We start from the raw sequence: 15,410 nt of genomic DNA, 5'->3' as shown, positions 1-15,410 counted from the left end.
ATAAGAATACACATGATAAAATCACACTGGATCCATCTGTCACAATCAGTGTTCAAAGATACCACATCTCAAGATTTTTTGCAAACATGAAAAGTTCCTTATTAAGTTTTTTTTTGTAATCTTTTTTTTTATTGTTGTAGTTTAAGTGAAAGGTTACATTTCAAGTTAGTCTCTCATACAAAAATTTATACATACATTGTTATGTGACCCTAATTGCTCTCCCTATACTATGACAGTACACTCCTCCTTTCCACCTGATTTCCCGTATCCATTCAACCAGCTCCTAACCCTCTCTGCCTTCTCATCTCATCTCTGGACAAAAGCTGCCCATTTAGTCTCATATCCTTATTAAGATTTTAATATATTCACTTTAATCAGGTTTTACAGCTCAGAAGTCATTTTTCATAGAAAATAATACAGCTGGAAAATATATGTTCTGAGACAGTTATACACTGATTAATGCAATTCTATTTCACCATTATATTATTTAGGTGTACTTTGATTTCTAAATTAAAATCAAAGCATATATGTCCTTTATTATGCACAGAATTTAAAATGTAATAAAGTACACAGCTCCCTACCTGATCTAAAAACCCATTAAATATACTCTAAATAGACAATGTTTGCTTTGTGTAGAAATACAGAAATGATTTACTTATCTAATGTTCTTTGTAAACAATTCCTGGTTCAACCAAATGAAGAAACGATCAGTATTCTACTGTGACATACCGTCTATTCTCCCCAGATGAAAGGTATTAAATAAACAAATTATGATCTATAATCTTTACAAAGAAATCTGTCATGTGTCTTATGCATTCAAAGGGACTATAATAAGTATAATCGCCATTTTTTAATGCTGATGTAGCTTTAAACAATTTCATTAATATAATTTTGCCATTTCTTAATGCTAACGTAGCTTCAAATAAATAAGCTTCGTTAATATAATTGGATCCAACTAATTATATTTTAACTTATTAAGTGAGCCCAAGTATTACTATCTTCTACTCTTACCTGGAAACTTTCAAATGAAAATTTTTTTCAAACATAATCCTCAACTTCAGATTCAAGCTAATATTAAACCACCTAAGAAACTCAGTTGTTTCCAAATAAAAAAAAAATATTAATTTCTTTTTGATAAAGGGAACAGAGTAAAGCAATTTGGTGGGCCTCACATTCTAAAACTTGGATCTCCATTTATAATCCATGATGATGATATTTTCTCAGCATCAAGTTAAGAAATATTTTTCAATTAAATTTTTGCTAAATTATGTGGTCAAAATAATATTTATGATCCTTATTCTCCTCTGTAGATTGTTTTGAACTAAGAAAGAGAAAGGACATGAGAAATGGCTTAAATATTTACCGTATCAGAATAGAATGTTGCTGTGCAAAGGTAGCAATGCTGAATGATTTACTTTTACCCAGCACACTGCTAACGCCTAAACTATTTCATCATTATGTATGGACCCAAAATATTATGTAAGATACTTATAAATATCATTTACATCACACATAGTCCATCTCTGTCAGTTCGTACTTTGGTTGCTTGCATGTTGCCATGATGCTGGAAGCATGTTGCTATGATGCTGGAAGCTATACCACTGGTATTTCAAAAGCCAACAAGGTCACCCGTGGTGGACAGGTTTCAGCAAAGCTTCCAGACTGAGACAGACTGGGAAGAAAGACGTCACAATCTACTTCTGAAAAAATCGGCCAGTGAAAACCTTATGAAAAGCAGCATAACATTGTCTGATACAGTGCCAGAAAATGAACCCATCAAGTTGGAAGGCATGCAAAACACAACTGGGGAAGAGTTGTCTCCTCAAAGTAGAGTTGACATTAATGACTTAGATGGAATAAAGCATTCAAAACCTTCATTTGCCAATGTGGCAAGATTCAAAATGAGAAGAAACAGCCGCAAACATCTATTACTAACTGGAACGTGGAATGTACAAAGTGTGAATCTAGGAAAATGAAATGGAATGCTTGAAGATCAATATCCTAGGCATTAGTGAGCTGAAACGGACTGGTATTGGCCATTTTCATCAGACAATCATATGGTCTACTATGCTGGGAATGAAAGATTGAAGAGGAACGGTGTCATGTTCATAGCCAAAAAGAACATTTCAAGATCTTGAAGTACAACGTTGTCAGTGATAGGATAATATCCGTACACCTACAAGGAACACCAATTAATAGGACTATTATTCAAATTTATGCACCAATCACTAATGACAAAGATGAAGAAATTGAAGATTTTTACCCATTTCTGCAGTCTGAAATTGATCAAACATGCAATCAAGATGCATTGATAATTACTATTGATTGGAATGTGAAAGCTGGAAACAAAGAAGAAGGATCAGTAGTTGGAAAACATGCCCTTGGTGATAGAAATGACACTGGAGATCACATGACAGAATTTTGCAATGACCGATTCATTGAAAACCCTTTTATTCAACCACATAAATGGTGACTACACACGTGGACGTCACCAGATGGAACACACAGGAATGAAATCGACTGCATCTGTGGGAAGAGATGATGGAGAAGCTCAATATTATCAGTTAGAACACGGCCAGGGACCGACTGCAGAACAGACCATCAACTGCTCACATGCAAGTTCAAGTTGAAGCTGCGAAAATTAAAACAAGTCCACTACAGTCAAAGTATGATCTTGAGCATATGCCACTTGAATTTAGAGACTGTCTCAAGAATAGATTTGACACACTGAACATTAATGACCAAAGATCAGACGAGTTGTGGAATAATATTAAGGGGCATCACACATGAAGAAAGCAAAAGGTCATTAAAAAGACTGGAAAGAAAGAAAAGACCAAAATGGATTTCAGAAGAGACTCTGAAACTTGCTCTAAAATGTAGAGTAGCTAAAGAGAACAGAAGAAATGATGAGGTAAAATAGTTGAACAGAAGATATCAAAGGGTGGCTTGAGAAGACAAAGTACTATAATGAAATGTGCAAAGACCTGGAGTTAAAAAACCAAAAGGGAAGAACACACTCGGCATTTCTCAAGTTGAGAGAACTGAAGAAAAACTTCAAGCCTCAAGTTGCAATTCTGAAAGTTCTATGGGCAAAATATTGAATGACCAAGGAAGCATTAATAGAAGATGGAAGGAATACACAGAGTTACTGTACCAAAAATGATTGGCTGACATTCTCAGTCATTTCAGGAGGCAGCATATGATCAAGAACCAACGGTTCTGAAGGAAGAAGTCCAAGCTGCACTGAAGGCACTGGCAAAAGACAAGGCTCCAGGAATTGAAGGAACACCAACTGAAATGTTTCAACAAATGGATGCAACGCTGGAAGTGCTCATTCATCTATGGCAAGAAATTTGGAAGACAGCTACCAGGCCAATTAGCTGGAAGAGATCCTTATTTGTGCCCATTCCAAAGAAAGGTGACTCAATAGAATGCAGAAATTATCCAACAATATCACTAACATCAGACACAAGCAAAATTCTGCTGAAGATAACTGAACAGCAGTTGCAGCAGTACCTCAACAGAGAAGTGCCAGAAATTCACGCTGGATTCAGACGAGGACATGGAACAAGGGTATCACTGCTGATATCAGATGGATCTTGGCTGAAAACAGCAAATACCAAAAGGATGTTCACCTGTGTTTTATTGACTATGCAAAGGCATTTGACTGTGTGGATCATAACAAATTATGGATAACATTGTAAAGAATGAGAATTCCAGAACATTTAATTGTGCTCATGCGGAACCTGTACATAGACCAAGAGGAAGTCATTCATACAGAACAAGGGGATACTGCGTAGTTTAAAATCAGGGAAAGTGTGCATCAGGGGTGTATCCTTTCACCATACTTATTCAGTCTGTATGCTGAGCAAATAATCTGAGAAACCAGACTATACGAAGAAGAACATGGCATCAGGTTTGGAGGAAGACTCCTTAACAACCTGAGATATACAGACGACGCAACCTTGCTTCCTGAAAGTGAAGAGGGTTTGACGCACTTACTGATGAAGACCAAAGACTACAGCCTTCAGTATGGATTACGCCTCAACATAAAGAGAACAAAAATCCTCATGCTGGACCAATAAGCAAAAGCATGATAAATGGAGAAAAGACTGAAGTTGTCAAGGATTTCATTTTACTTGAATCCACAATCCATGCCCATGGAAGCAGTAGTCAAGAAACCAAGCAACATATTGCACTGGGGAAATCTGCTGCAAAAGATCTGTATAAACTATTAAAAAGCAAAGATGTCACTTTGAGGACTAAGGTGTGCCTGACCCAAGCCATGGTATTTTCAATTGTCTCATATGCATGCGAAAGCTGGACAACCAGTAAGGAAGACCGAGGAAGAACTGATGCCTCTGAATTATGGTGTTGATGAAGAACATCAAATATATCATGGACCACCAGAAAAACAAATAAATCTGCCTTGGAAGAAGTACAGCCAGAATGTTCCTTAGAAGCAAGGATGGAGAGGCTTCATCTTACATGCTTTGGATATGTTATTATGAGGGACCAGGCCCTGGAGAGGGACATCATGCTTGGAAAAGTAGAGGGTCAGCAAAAAAGAGGAAGATCCTCAACAAGATGGACTGACACTGTGGCTGTTACAGCGCGCTCAAACACAGCAACCATTCTAAGGGTGGTGCCAGATCGGGCAGTGTTTCGTTCTGTTGTACATAGGGTCACTATGAGTCAGAACCAACTGGATGGCACCTAACAACAACAAAGGATGAAAAGGAGCAGCGGAGGCTGACATATTTGAAGTGGAGGGAATCATGTGGACTCCCAGGTTTGCAGCTGGTACACTGAGGAGGTGGAGGAAAATGTCAGGTTTGGAGCCAGCTGGTCTGAAGTTGAGAGAGCTATGTGGACTCCCAAGCTTGTAGCTAGTACCCGCTGACCTAGCCCCAGGTGGTTAGGGATAAGAGAAAGAAGGGACCAGCTGATCCAAAGTGAAGGGAGTGATGTGGACTTCCAAGCTTGCAGGTGGTACCCGCTGACCCAGCTCTGGGTAGCTGGAGATGAGAGAGAGAATGGCTGTGTGGGCAGCTGTAGTCTGAACTAAACAGGGAAGGGAAGCTGAGATTTCCACAGGACGCAGCTGGCATGTGGAGTGGGATTTGTTACTCACCACATAATCTGGCATCAGAAGTGGGTGATCTTAGTCTCCCTGGACTGGTTTACACACCCCTACTCCAACTCTCCAACTTCATTTCTAGACACTTTCCATATATTACTTAGTATCATTCCAGCTAGTCATTTTGTAGACTCTGCATTTGCTGATCCTGCTAGAAGAATACGTTTCCTCAATTTCATGCCTTCAATTTCTTCAGGTCTCAGCTTGAATTTCACTTCCTCAGTGAGACCTTCCTTAAATATTCCCACGTCCAAATCAATGAAAATCAGGTTCCATCCTGTTAGTATCTCATAAGCATTCTGTATGTTTTCTTTACAGTACTTAATCACAATATGGAATTATTTATTTGCTCAATGTCTACCTCCCTGAGCTGTGTGCATAAACGCACATGCATGTACATACATATATACAATTTATACACCTCCAAATCCCACTCAGTCATGAGACTGTTAGGATGAGGACTCTACTTTCAATCCGACTGGATTGTACACACAAGACACTTACGCAGTGTTGCTAACTGAGAGCCATTATCATTATTTATAGAAGGTAACCTGGTGGTGCAGTGGCTAAGCACTCGGCTGCTAACCAAAATGTTGGGGGTTCAAATTCACCAGCTGCTCTGTGGGAGAAAGATGTGGCAGTCTGCTTCTGTGAAGATTTCAACCTTGGAAACCCTATGGGAAAGTTCTACTCTGTCCTACAGGGTCACTATGAGTTGGAATCAACTCGATGGCAACAAGTTTGGTTTACTGGTTATAGAAGGTAAATAGCAAACAACAAGAACAGGTTACTTATAGAAAGCAAACAGTAAACAACAGGAGTCTATTTTAAATGAACCAGTCCCCTCCATCCCTACGAGCACCTCACTTACCATTATAGGGGAGGAACCCACTTAGATCTAAAAGAGGACCCATTCACCCTTCCCAAATTATCCATGTCCATTTCTGTGGAACTACGTGGGCACAGGTGTCAGAAGGTCTCTCTCTCTCTCAACAGTTGTGCCATCAGGTCAGGTTGGGCAGAGGAGAGATGGCTGTGTTCGTTCTCTCTCTCTCCCCCACAACCTCTCTCTGCAGCTTTTCTTGGTCAGGTCTGGCTCCCTGTGCTTACTGGTCCAGCTCTCAACCAGCAGCTTCAGGACAACCCTGGGCCAGTGCCAGGGTTAGGCTGGTACTACAACAGTCCTTGAGGCAAAACTTTTATGGTATGCCCAAGCCTCCGTGGGCCTACTCTCAGCCCCAACGCTGCAGTTTGCTCTCTCAGGAGTCCACCTGCACAGGTTTAGACTGCAGCTGCTTCCCCTTTATGGGGGGTGCCCGGCTCAGTTGGCGACATCCTGCCTAGAGGTACCCAGCTCCACTCCATGTGCCAACTCTGCCCACTACTGCCATCTTCTCAGTGGACCAACTCACCTGCCAACACCCTCTGCTGGTCTCATGGTTCCTGCCACTTGCACCACTGCTATCGTTTCTCTGCCACTCAGTTCCATTGGGGTTGCAACCGTTTCTCTCGGTCTTTAGTGTTACCAGCTCAGTGTTACACCCCTTAACCTGTATTACGGTTCTTCTAGGAGGTTCTCAGCACAGGGTCTCCTGTCCAAAGGATGCATTCCCCTCCTGGCTCTCATGGATCAAGAAGCCCCCATCTGAACCTCAGTGTTCTAGGGTTTTTTATCAGTCACTGGGTGGGCCCCGAGCCAATCCTGGTAAAGGTCAGACGAAGTGGGGCTTCCACAGCCAATCCAGGTAAAGGTAAGACTGGGAGTACCCCCACCCCCAGCCAAGCTGAGTAAAGGTCAACTACTGAGCATGCTCCCCCCAACCCCTAGCCAATCCATGTAAAGGTAGGTTGTAAACTGACCGATCCTTGCAAGCTACTTCTGCAGGAAAACAAAAAGACCAATCATTTGCAATCCGCTGATGCACACAGCAAACTGACCAATCCCTTGCAAGTTGCCTATGTGGATAGCAAATTGACCAATTCCTTGCAATCTGCTTATGCGGATAAAAAACCAACCAACCCTTCAGCAGATTTTGGCCCAACCAATAATTCTGGGAGAATTACAAACCCAGGGCCAGAAAGGCCACATAAAAGAAAGCCCATTGCACCACACTCTCCTAATATATTACAGGCACCAAGAAGCCAGAGACTGCTAAAACTTCAAGTGCCTAGTATTTTGTAGATACTTAGTTATTTGGACAAATAAACAATAAATTAAGAGCATTTTTACAATGCTTTCTTCTCATCAGACTGAATAAAGTGTCCAGAGAACGGATAAAACCAAAAAAACCAACTCATTTCCGTCGAGTCAATTCTGACTCACAGTGACCCTGTAGGACAGAGCTGAACTGCCTGATAGGATTTACCACGGCTGTAATCTTTCTGGCAACAGACTGCCACATCTTTCTCCTGAAGGACAGCTAGTGGGTTCGAACCACCAACCTTTCAGTTAGCAGACAAGCACTTTAACCAGTGCACCACCAGGGCTCCTTAGAGAATAGATAAGGAATATAAACAAAGTACAGTCTTCAGAAAATCGAGAAATGTGTTAGTAATTAGAGGGGCATCGTAAAACCTGGCAACCAAAGTAACTAAAAAATCCTTCAAGTACCTGTATATGAACTAGTTGCTGAGCATGCAGTAGTAAATCAACAACACATGATGGAACAATATATTCAAATTCTCAAATACAAATTCTCAATTCTCAAAAACAAACTCTCAATTCTCAAAAAAAAAAAGTTTGTTTTGATTAAAAGTTTTATGGATTTAAAAAAAAAGCTTTCTCGAAAGTATGTTGTTTTCAGTTGTCAGTGAAAGTTTCAGTTAGGAATGTGTGGGGGAGAGGGGAGAAATACAATTCCAGGCTTCATTTCCAGATTACAGGTCCAGGAAACTGAGTCTTGATGCCTAAAAGCGTAATGGCAGTAGCAACAACAAAGACAACCACAATCATGGTGATGGCTAGGTTTTCTTGGCTGAGCAAGTGAATGTCCATGTACTACTGCTAAACTGGTCACACAGTATTTCAAAACAGGACTTCAAAAGTTAGCAGAATAAATGCTATTGCTCCCACTGTAGAGTAGGGAAAAAAATGATGAACTGAAGGCTAGAGACTTAATTTGCATTGCACCTTTAGACAAATAATTTCATCTCTCTAGGTCTCACTTACTACAACTCTTTAAGATGAGAGGCATGGACCAGATTCTCTATAAGGATCCCTGTAGCTCTAGTGATAGCTCAGAAAATAATCAGATAAGCAAATAAATGTCAAAATAAAATGTTTTGTGGCACTGGGTTGATGACAAATAATGGAAGTGCTCATTTCTTTTAAATCTCTTAAAATCAAGGCTCTGAATTTTAAAGCAAAAAGGTAAAGATGTTCTGTATTCCCAAAATAAAAGTACCATAATTGACATATTACTCATTTATTCTTGAATTATTAAAATATTCTACATTAAACTTCAACCAAACCAATAATGAAGCTCACCGATACTGTTATGTCCTCAGTTTTTCTCTTAGCACTGGAGTCAAACAAGACATTTCTCCCTCGCCTTTCACAGTCTTGATATACAATCAGTCGAATTTGGCTTGGATCAAACTCTGGCAAAGGCCAACTTGAAAGAAAAATAAAAATCCATTATAGTCACTATAACAAATATTCCACATAAATTCTTAGCAATAAAACCTATATAATAAAATACAATGTCATATTACTGATTAAAAAATACACAGCAGATGTTTATATAAAAAAAACCACCATTTAGCTTCAAGGCTGAAAAGTTATACAGCTGTGACATTTTAGATTAAAAAGTAAAAATAAAAGTTGTGGCAAATATCATTTAGTGTATATAAAATATAACCATCTCCTAGCAATTAAAAATAGCAAACTTAATAAAAATACTAAGTACATTTAACATATATTCATTTCATGGCATGAACCTAGATGACATAATAAGGTTAACTCATATTTTTAAATAGCTTTGTTAATGTTTCTTCAATACAGAAACATGAAAACAAACTGTTTTCAGATTAAACAGCAGCTATGTACTTATAAAATGTAACAAGTAAAGAAAGTGATGAATAACTGTTAGTTGGAACTCTTATCTACTGCTGACAGAAGTATAAGTTGGCACACCTTTTTAGAAAACAGATTTTTTAATATATATATCAAATTGAAAAAAAAAAAAATCTAGTAAAATTGAAGCTGACCCAGCAATTCCACTCCAGAAAAGTTTACCGTAAGAACGTTCATAGACTGGAGAAACTCCCAGAGTATGGCTCCAGGTCACTCTTTTAGCTCAGTAATGAAGCCACTCCTGAGGTTCACCCTTTAGTCAAAGATTAGATAGGTCCATAAAACAAAACAAGACTAAATGGGCACACCAGCCCAGGGGCAAGGATGAGAAGGCAAGAGGGGACAGGAAAGCTGGTAATAGGGAACCCAAGGTGGAGAAGGGGAGAGTGTTGACATGCCATGGGGTTGGCAACCATTGTCACAAAACAATATGGGTAGTAATTGTTTAATGAGAAACTAGTTTGCTCTGTAAACTTTCATCTAAAGTACAATTAAAAAAAAAAAGAATGTTCACAGCAGCACTGTTAAAAATAGCTAAAAACTGAAAACAATTCAAATGTTCATCAACAGTAGGATGGATAAGTGTATTACGGTATATTCATACTATGAAATACTACATGACAAAGACAACGAATAAGCTACATTTATAGGCAAAAACATGAGTAGACCATGAACAAAAGAAGTCAGACACATATACACACACAAAAATAACTACTGTATTTTTCCATTTATATAAATGTTTAAAATAGGCCAGGTTTTGTCTAGGGATGCATACTTACTCTTTAAAACTATTAAGGAACAACTCAACAACAAAAAGATAAATAATCCAATTAAAAAATGGGCAAATTCCTTGAAGAGACATTTCTCCAAAGACATACAAATGGCCAATAAAAAACCAAAACCAAACCCGATGTCGTTGAGTCAATTCCAACTCATGGTGACCCATGTGTTACAGAGTAAAGCTGCTCCATGGGGTTTTCTTGGCTGTAACAGTTATGGAAGCAGATCACCAGGCCTTTCTTCTATGGCACCAGTGGGTGGGTTCAAACTGCCAATCTTTAGGTTAGTCCAAAAACTCGTTCCCATGGAGTTGATTCTGACTCACAGTGATCCTATGGGACTGACTAGAACTGCCCCATAGGGTTTCCAAGGAGCAGCTGGTGGATTCAAACTGCTAAACTTTTGGTTCAGCCAGAGCTCTTAACCACTGCGCCAGTCAAGCACAAATCATCTGCACCATCCAGGGACCAAATGAAAAGCACGTGAAAAGATGCTCAATGCCATTAGTCATCAGGGACATGAAAATCAAAACCACAATGAGATACCACTTCACACCCAACAGGAAGGCTATTATCAGGTAAACAGAAAATAACAAGTATCAGCAAGAATACAAATTAAAACCCTCAGCCATTGCTGGTGGAATGTACAATGGTGCAGCCACTATGGAAAACAGTTTACTAGTCCTAAAAAAAATTAAACATAGGATTACCATATGACCTAGCAATTTTACACCTAGGCATATACCCAAAAGACTTGAAACCAGGGACTCAAGCAGTACATTAATGTTCACTGCAGCATTGTTCATGATCGCCAAAAGGCAGAAACAACTCAAGTGAACGGACAAATAAAATGTGCTGTGTCCATACACTGGAATATTATTTAGCGATCAAGAGGAATGAAGTTTTGATACACACTACCATGTGGATGAACCCTAAAAACATTATGCTGAATGAAAAAGGACAGACACAAAAGGACAAATACCATATGGTCCCACTTATATAAAATATTCGGAATAGGCAAATACATAGAGACAAAAGTTTCAACAGTTATCAGGACCTGGGGAGAGAGGAAAATGAGGAGTTATGAAAAGCTTTTCTAAATAGACAGTAGTAATGATTATACAACATGGTGAATGCAACTAATGTCTCTGTCTCTGAACTGTACACTTGAAAATGGTTAAAATGGCAATTTCTGTTATATATGCTACCGTAATCTAAAAAAAAAAAAAAAAAAGGAAGTGATGGTCTCCTCAAAACCTCGGTGGGTGGTTACCTCCGGGAACAAGGCGGGAATGGGGATGTGATCAGGAGGGGATATATGTGGGTGGATTGAAACACTATGTTATTTTCATTACCCTGGGTAGTGTCTGCATGAATATTCACTTTACAGTATGTATAAAACAAATAAATACTTTGTTTTATACAAAGCAAATACTTTGTTTTATACACTTTTCTATATGCATTATATTTCACAATTAAAAAGATTAATGGAGGACACACAAAGAGAAAAAACACTGTATGGTGCAGATACTGGAGAATTAAACACACACCACTGAGAGGACAGTTGCTAAGAAATGGGAGAACTGCCCTTCCATGAGCTGTTTGTCATCAGTTACAATCAGGCTTAAACATCAATTTCTCACAATCCATTCAGGCACAGCTCTTAACTGGGCTCTTTTACTTCCTTAAGACAAGCTTAACTTTAACTCTACATGTAAAACTACCCATAACTGGCAACATAAGATATCTTCATTCCAAATACTTGACAGAAAATACGACTTTAATTTTCTCCTGTCTAATCCTTAACAAAAGTCTGGGTGTTAGAAATTGATAAAAGACATACCTAGATATTCAAGGCAGACCAGAGATTTGCCCTTAGACCACACTGATTTGTATCCCACTAAACTGCCTTTACTAAACTGTGAGAAGATGAAAATCAGGAAAATAGTCTCATAGAAACCAAGAAAGAAGAGTTTTAGAGAGAAAGAAGAAATGGTGTTAGATACTCTGGGAAGTCACTAAAAAGTATCCCATTTTAGAAACAAAGAAGTCACTGGTGACCACGGCAGGAACAGTTTTCATGAGTAAAGAGTACAGGGGTCAGATTGCAGTGGATTGCAGAGTAAAAGAGAGCTGAGAAAATAAGGCATTTAGGACAACTCCCAAGGAAAGAGACAAAAGAAACCATGAAGAGACAGATTTTTGGTTATTATGAAAGGATACATGCGAACATGTTTACATACCGATGACAAAGAATTTGAGGTGGAGGAGGAGGTAGTGACTGATAAAGCAAGGCCTCTGAGGAAGTAGAGAATAAGATACACAGCACAGGTGGAAGGATTTGCCTCAAACAGAAGGAAAGATAGCTCTTGCATTGGGATGGAAGGAAAGGAGGCAAAGATGGACATGAGGGCAGACAAATCTGTAGATGTGAACATAGGATGTTAAGGGAACTCACGCCTAAGAGCTCTATTTTCTTTGTAAAGTAGGCAAAGGGAAATAATTTAAGGAAAGGTGATAAAATGTGAAGATAGTTGGGTTACAAAGACAACAGTGGTTGTGAGAAATTAAAAGATGTTAACTACGAAACAAAATTTCTGGGCAATGCTGGGTATCTACTGCGGTTTAAGACTATGAACCTGTACGGGCAACAGTCTACACAGTTATGTGATTTTCCCTAGTAGGCACTTTGAGCCAAGGTAGGGATTTTGACAGGTAGATGTGATAAAAAGACAAGGGGAGTAGAAGACTGAGAAGAATACTGCTGAAATGATGGACAGCAAGATCCAAACTAGTAAGGATAAGGAGAGAAGAGAGGAGGCTAGCAGATTAAAAGTAAATGGAAGAGGTATGGTCAAAGTGCTGCGATGACGAGAAGAGGTCTAGTGGGGATGAGGGGAGAGACGGAATAGGAGGCTACAATCATACAACAGGATACCAAAGTTTAAGATATTACAGGTATTTCATTCATCAGAGATATGTGTCTACTATATGCCAAGAATTGGTGAGTGCAAAAGAAGACAGAACCTGCTCTGGAAGCAAGAGTGGTAGCTAAGTAAAGAAATAAATGAACATGGTAATTTCAGATAAATGGCAGGTGAAATAAAGAAATCCAAGCAGAGAAACAGATAAACTGTGATGGAAGGTGGTAGTGAGGGGATGTTGGGTGAGTGGGGGTGGTACGTTCAATTAAAAACAAAGTGCCTGATGTGGACAACATTTTCTGGAGAAGGTAAAAAGCTGGGCTTCACTGGATATGAGGTCTTCCAGTAGACCATGAATGAGCAGTGACCCCCATCACATTAATCGAAACCCCTATGGTCTCCAAGACACCCAAAGAATAAAATTCAAATTCCTCTGTTGAGTACAAAGCTCTTCATTATCTGGTCCTGATTTCCCTTTCCAGGCTCACTTCATGTTAGCCATAGAATCATTACATTGATTTTCTCAAAACTGCCAGGACAGAACAGACTATTTCAAAGGTTCTATGACTTTGTACAGCTATTTCTTCCAGCTGAAATAGCCTCAATCTCCCTGGTTGGCATGGATTCAACTGTGTACTCAAAAATATCTACCAACTTTGTTAGGTCATAATTCCCATTACTGTACAACTATCTACCATTCCGTCATCTGAAGCTATTTCCTTATGTGTCGTAAATCCTATCACCATGACGAAATAAGAGGAATCAGCAGCAGTTATATTGATGAAATCTATAAGATTAGATAATGTCTTAACCCAATATCTTTAAGATACAAAAGAGAGAAGCAGGGCAAAATGGCACTCTAGGCAGAAGCACCACGCAGTCCCTCCACAGCAAAGATCCAAAAAACTAAGCCAAACAGAGAAAACAATCCTGAAACCCTAAAACATCAAACGTACAGATAAAGAACTTAGCCAAGCACCAAATGGAGTGAGAAAACTGACAGAGAACGGAGAGTGAGGAGAGATTCATGCAGAGGTCCCCTACTAGCTAACGCAGCGCGGATCCGCCATCTTGGACTCCTATCGGAGACCAGTAAACGGGGTATGAGAAAGCAGCTTCACGGAGCTTTCAGCGGGAGACAAAACAACCGGTAATTTGCGATATACACTTTCCCACCCCCCACACTTCTTCACCCTGACTCAGCCTCCTCTGCTTCCCACGGCCACAATCTCTTGTCTGGGAAACACCGGCTGCTTAGATTCCACACACCCGAACAGGCCGGCTCTCTGAGTGCCATTTGCTGGCTGCCGGTGTTGCTTCTTTCCGCTTCTTTTCATTTCTTCCTTACCTCTCACCACCTCCCCCTCGTTTCACTCAAATACCTGGCTCCGTGCACCATCTCTCCTTCTTCCAGAGGGGCTGCAGAGCTCCGGGTAACTTGTGATATACGCTTTCCCACTCCCTACCCTTCCTGACCCATGCTCGGCCCCCTCTGCTTCACAAAGACACAGTCTCTTGTCCGAGAAACACCGGCTGCTTGGATTCCACCAGCCCGCACTAGCTGGTTCTCTGAGTGCCATTTATTGGCTGCGGTGTTGCTTTTTTCTTGCTTTTTTGATTTCTGCCTAACCTCTCACCACCTCCGCCTCCTTTTGCTCAAATACCTGGCTCCGTGAGCCATCTTTGCTTCTTCCTGTAAGGCTGTAGAGCTCCGTTTGACTGTGGAGCTGCTTCCTGGTCGGGGCTGCCGCGCTGGTGGCATCCCGGGGCTTTTTTTCATCTGTTTGTTTTGAATAGTTTGTTTTCTTTTCCTTTTCTTGAGTTGGGAGCCCCTTCTGGCCAGGCGGTGCTGCATGGCAAGGAGACTACCCACTCGGCATGCACAGATGTGCAGAGAAATCCCTGAGAGCATTTCTTTTTTCGTTGTTTTTTTTTTTCCTTTTTTTTCTGTTTTTTTCTGGCGTCTTTTCTTGTTCTTTTTCTTTTTTATTTCTTTTCTTTTCCCTCTTTAACCCTTTATGTCTTTCGTCATTACTCAGTTTCTCGTCTCTCTATTATCTTCCTTCTCTTTCTGTTTCCTGAATACCCGGCGTTGTATACCTCTACGCCTACTAGCCAGGCTGTACCGCAACACCTGAGAGCGACTTCCCCAGACCTCATAGCTACACCGCTAGGATCCCTGGGAACCCTGCGGTTCTTTAACCTTTCCAATTTTTATTTATTCATTCTTTTCTTTTCTTCCTCTCCCCCTTTCTGTTTTTCTCCATTTCATAGTCTCTCACCTCTCCACTCCAACGGCAAGCTCCCCTAGCATTCTTTTTTGTTTGTTCCTATGTTTCTGGCTCCTGTTCCTCTCTCCTCTCTCCCATATCCACCTCATCTCCACACACAACAATCTCCCCGCTACATCCTGACTACCTGCACCGTGCACTTCACATCACACCAACAAGCAGCACACGCACGGCCTACTGGAACCTGCCCTGCACTGATTA

The 15,410-nt window shown here is 40.1% G+C and overlaps 1 protein-coding gene across 3 annotated transcripts in view; it reads right to left on the bottom strand.

The window, feature by feature from the left end:
- Nucleotides 1–15,410, bottom strand: part of FNIP1 (folliculin interacting protein 1) — a 159,597-nt gene that overhangs the window by 75,615 nt on the left and 68,572 nt on the right. For 2 of the 3 annotated variants that reach the window (XM_004384755.2, XM_004384756.3), the window contains exon 2: nt 8,628–8,754. The exons of the other annotated variant lie outside the window; for it this stretch is intronic. In XM_004384755.2, coding sequence (XP_004384812.1) covers nt 8,628–8,754 — 127 coding nt within the window. The remainder of the gene's footprint in view (nt 1–8,627; nt 8,755–15,410) is intronic. 3 annotated transcript variants of the gene reach the window in all.

The sequence above is a fragment of the Trichechus manatus genome, unplaced genomic scaffold (assembly GCF_000243295.1).
Source record: "Trichechus manatus latirostris isolate Lorelei unplaced genomic scaffold, TriManLat1.0 scaffold00127, whole genome shotgun sequence".
Taxonomy (NCBI): Eukaryota; Metazoa; Chordata; class Mammalia; order Sirenia; family Trichechidae; genus Trichechus; species Trichechus manatus.
Note: the sequence above shows the minus strand (reverse complement) of the source record. Positions and strands in the feature narration are given on the sequence as shown.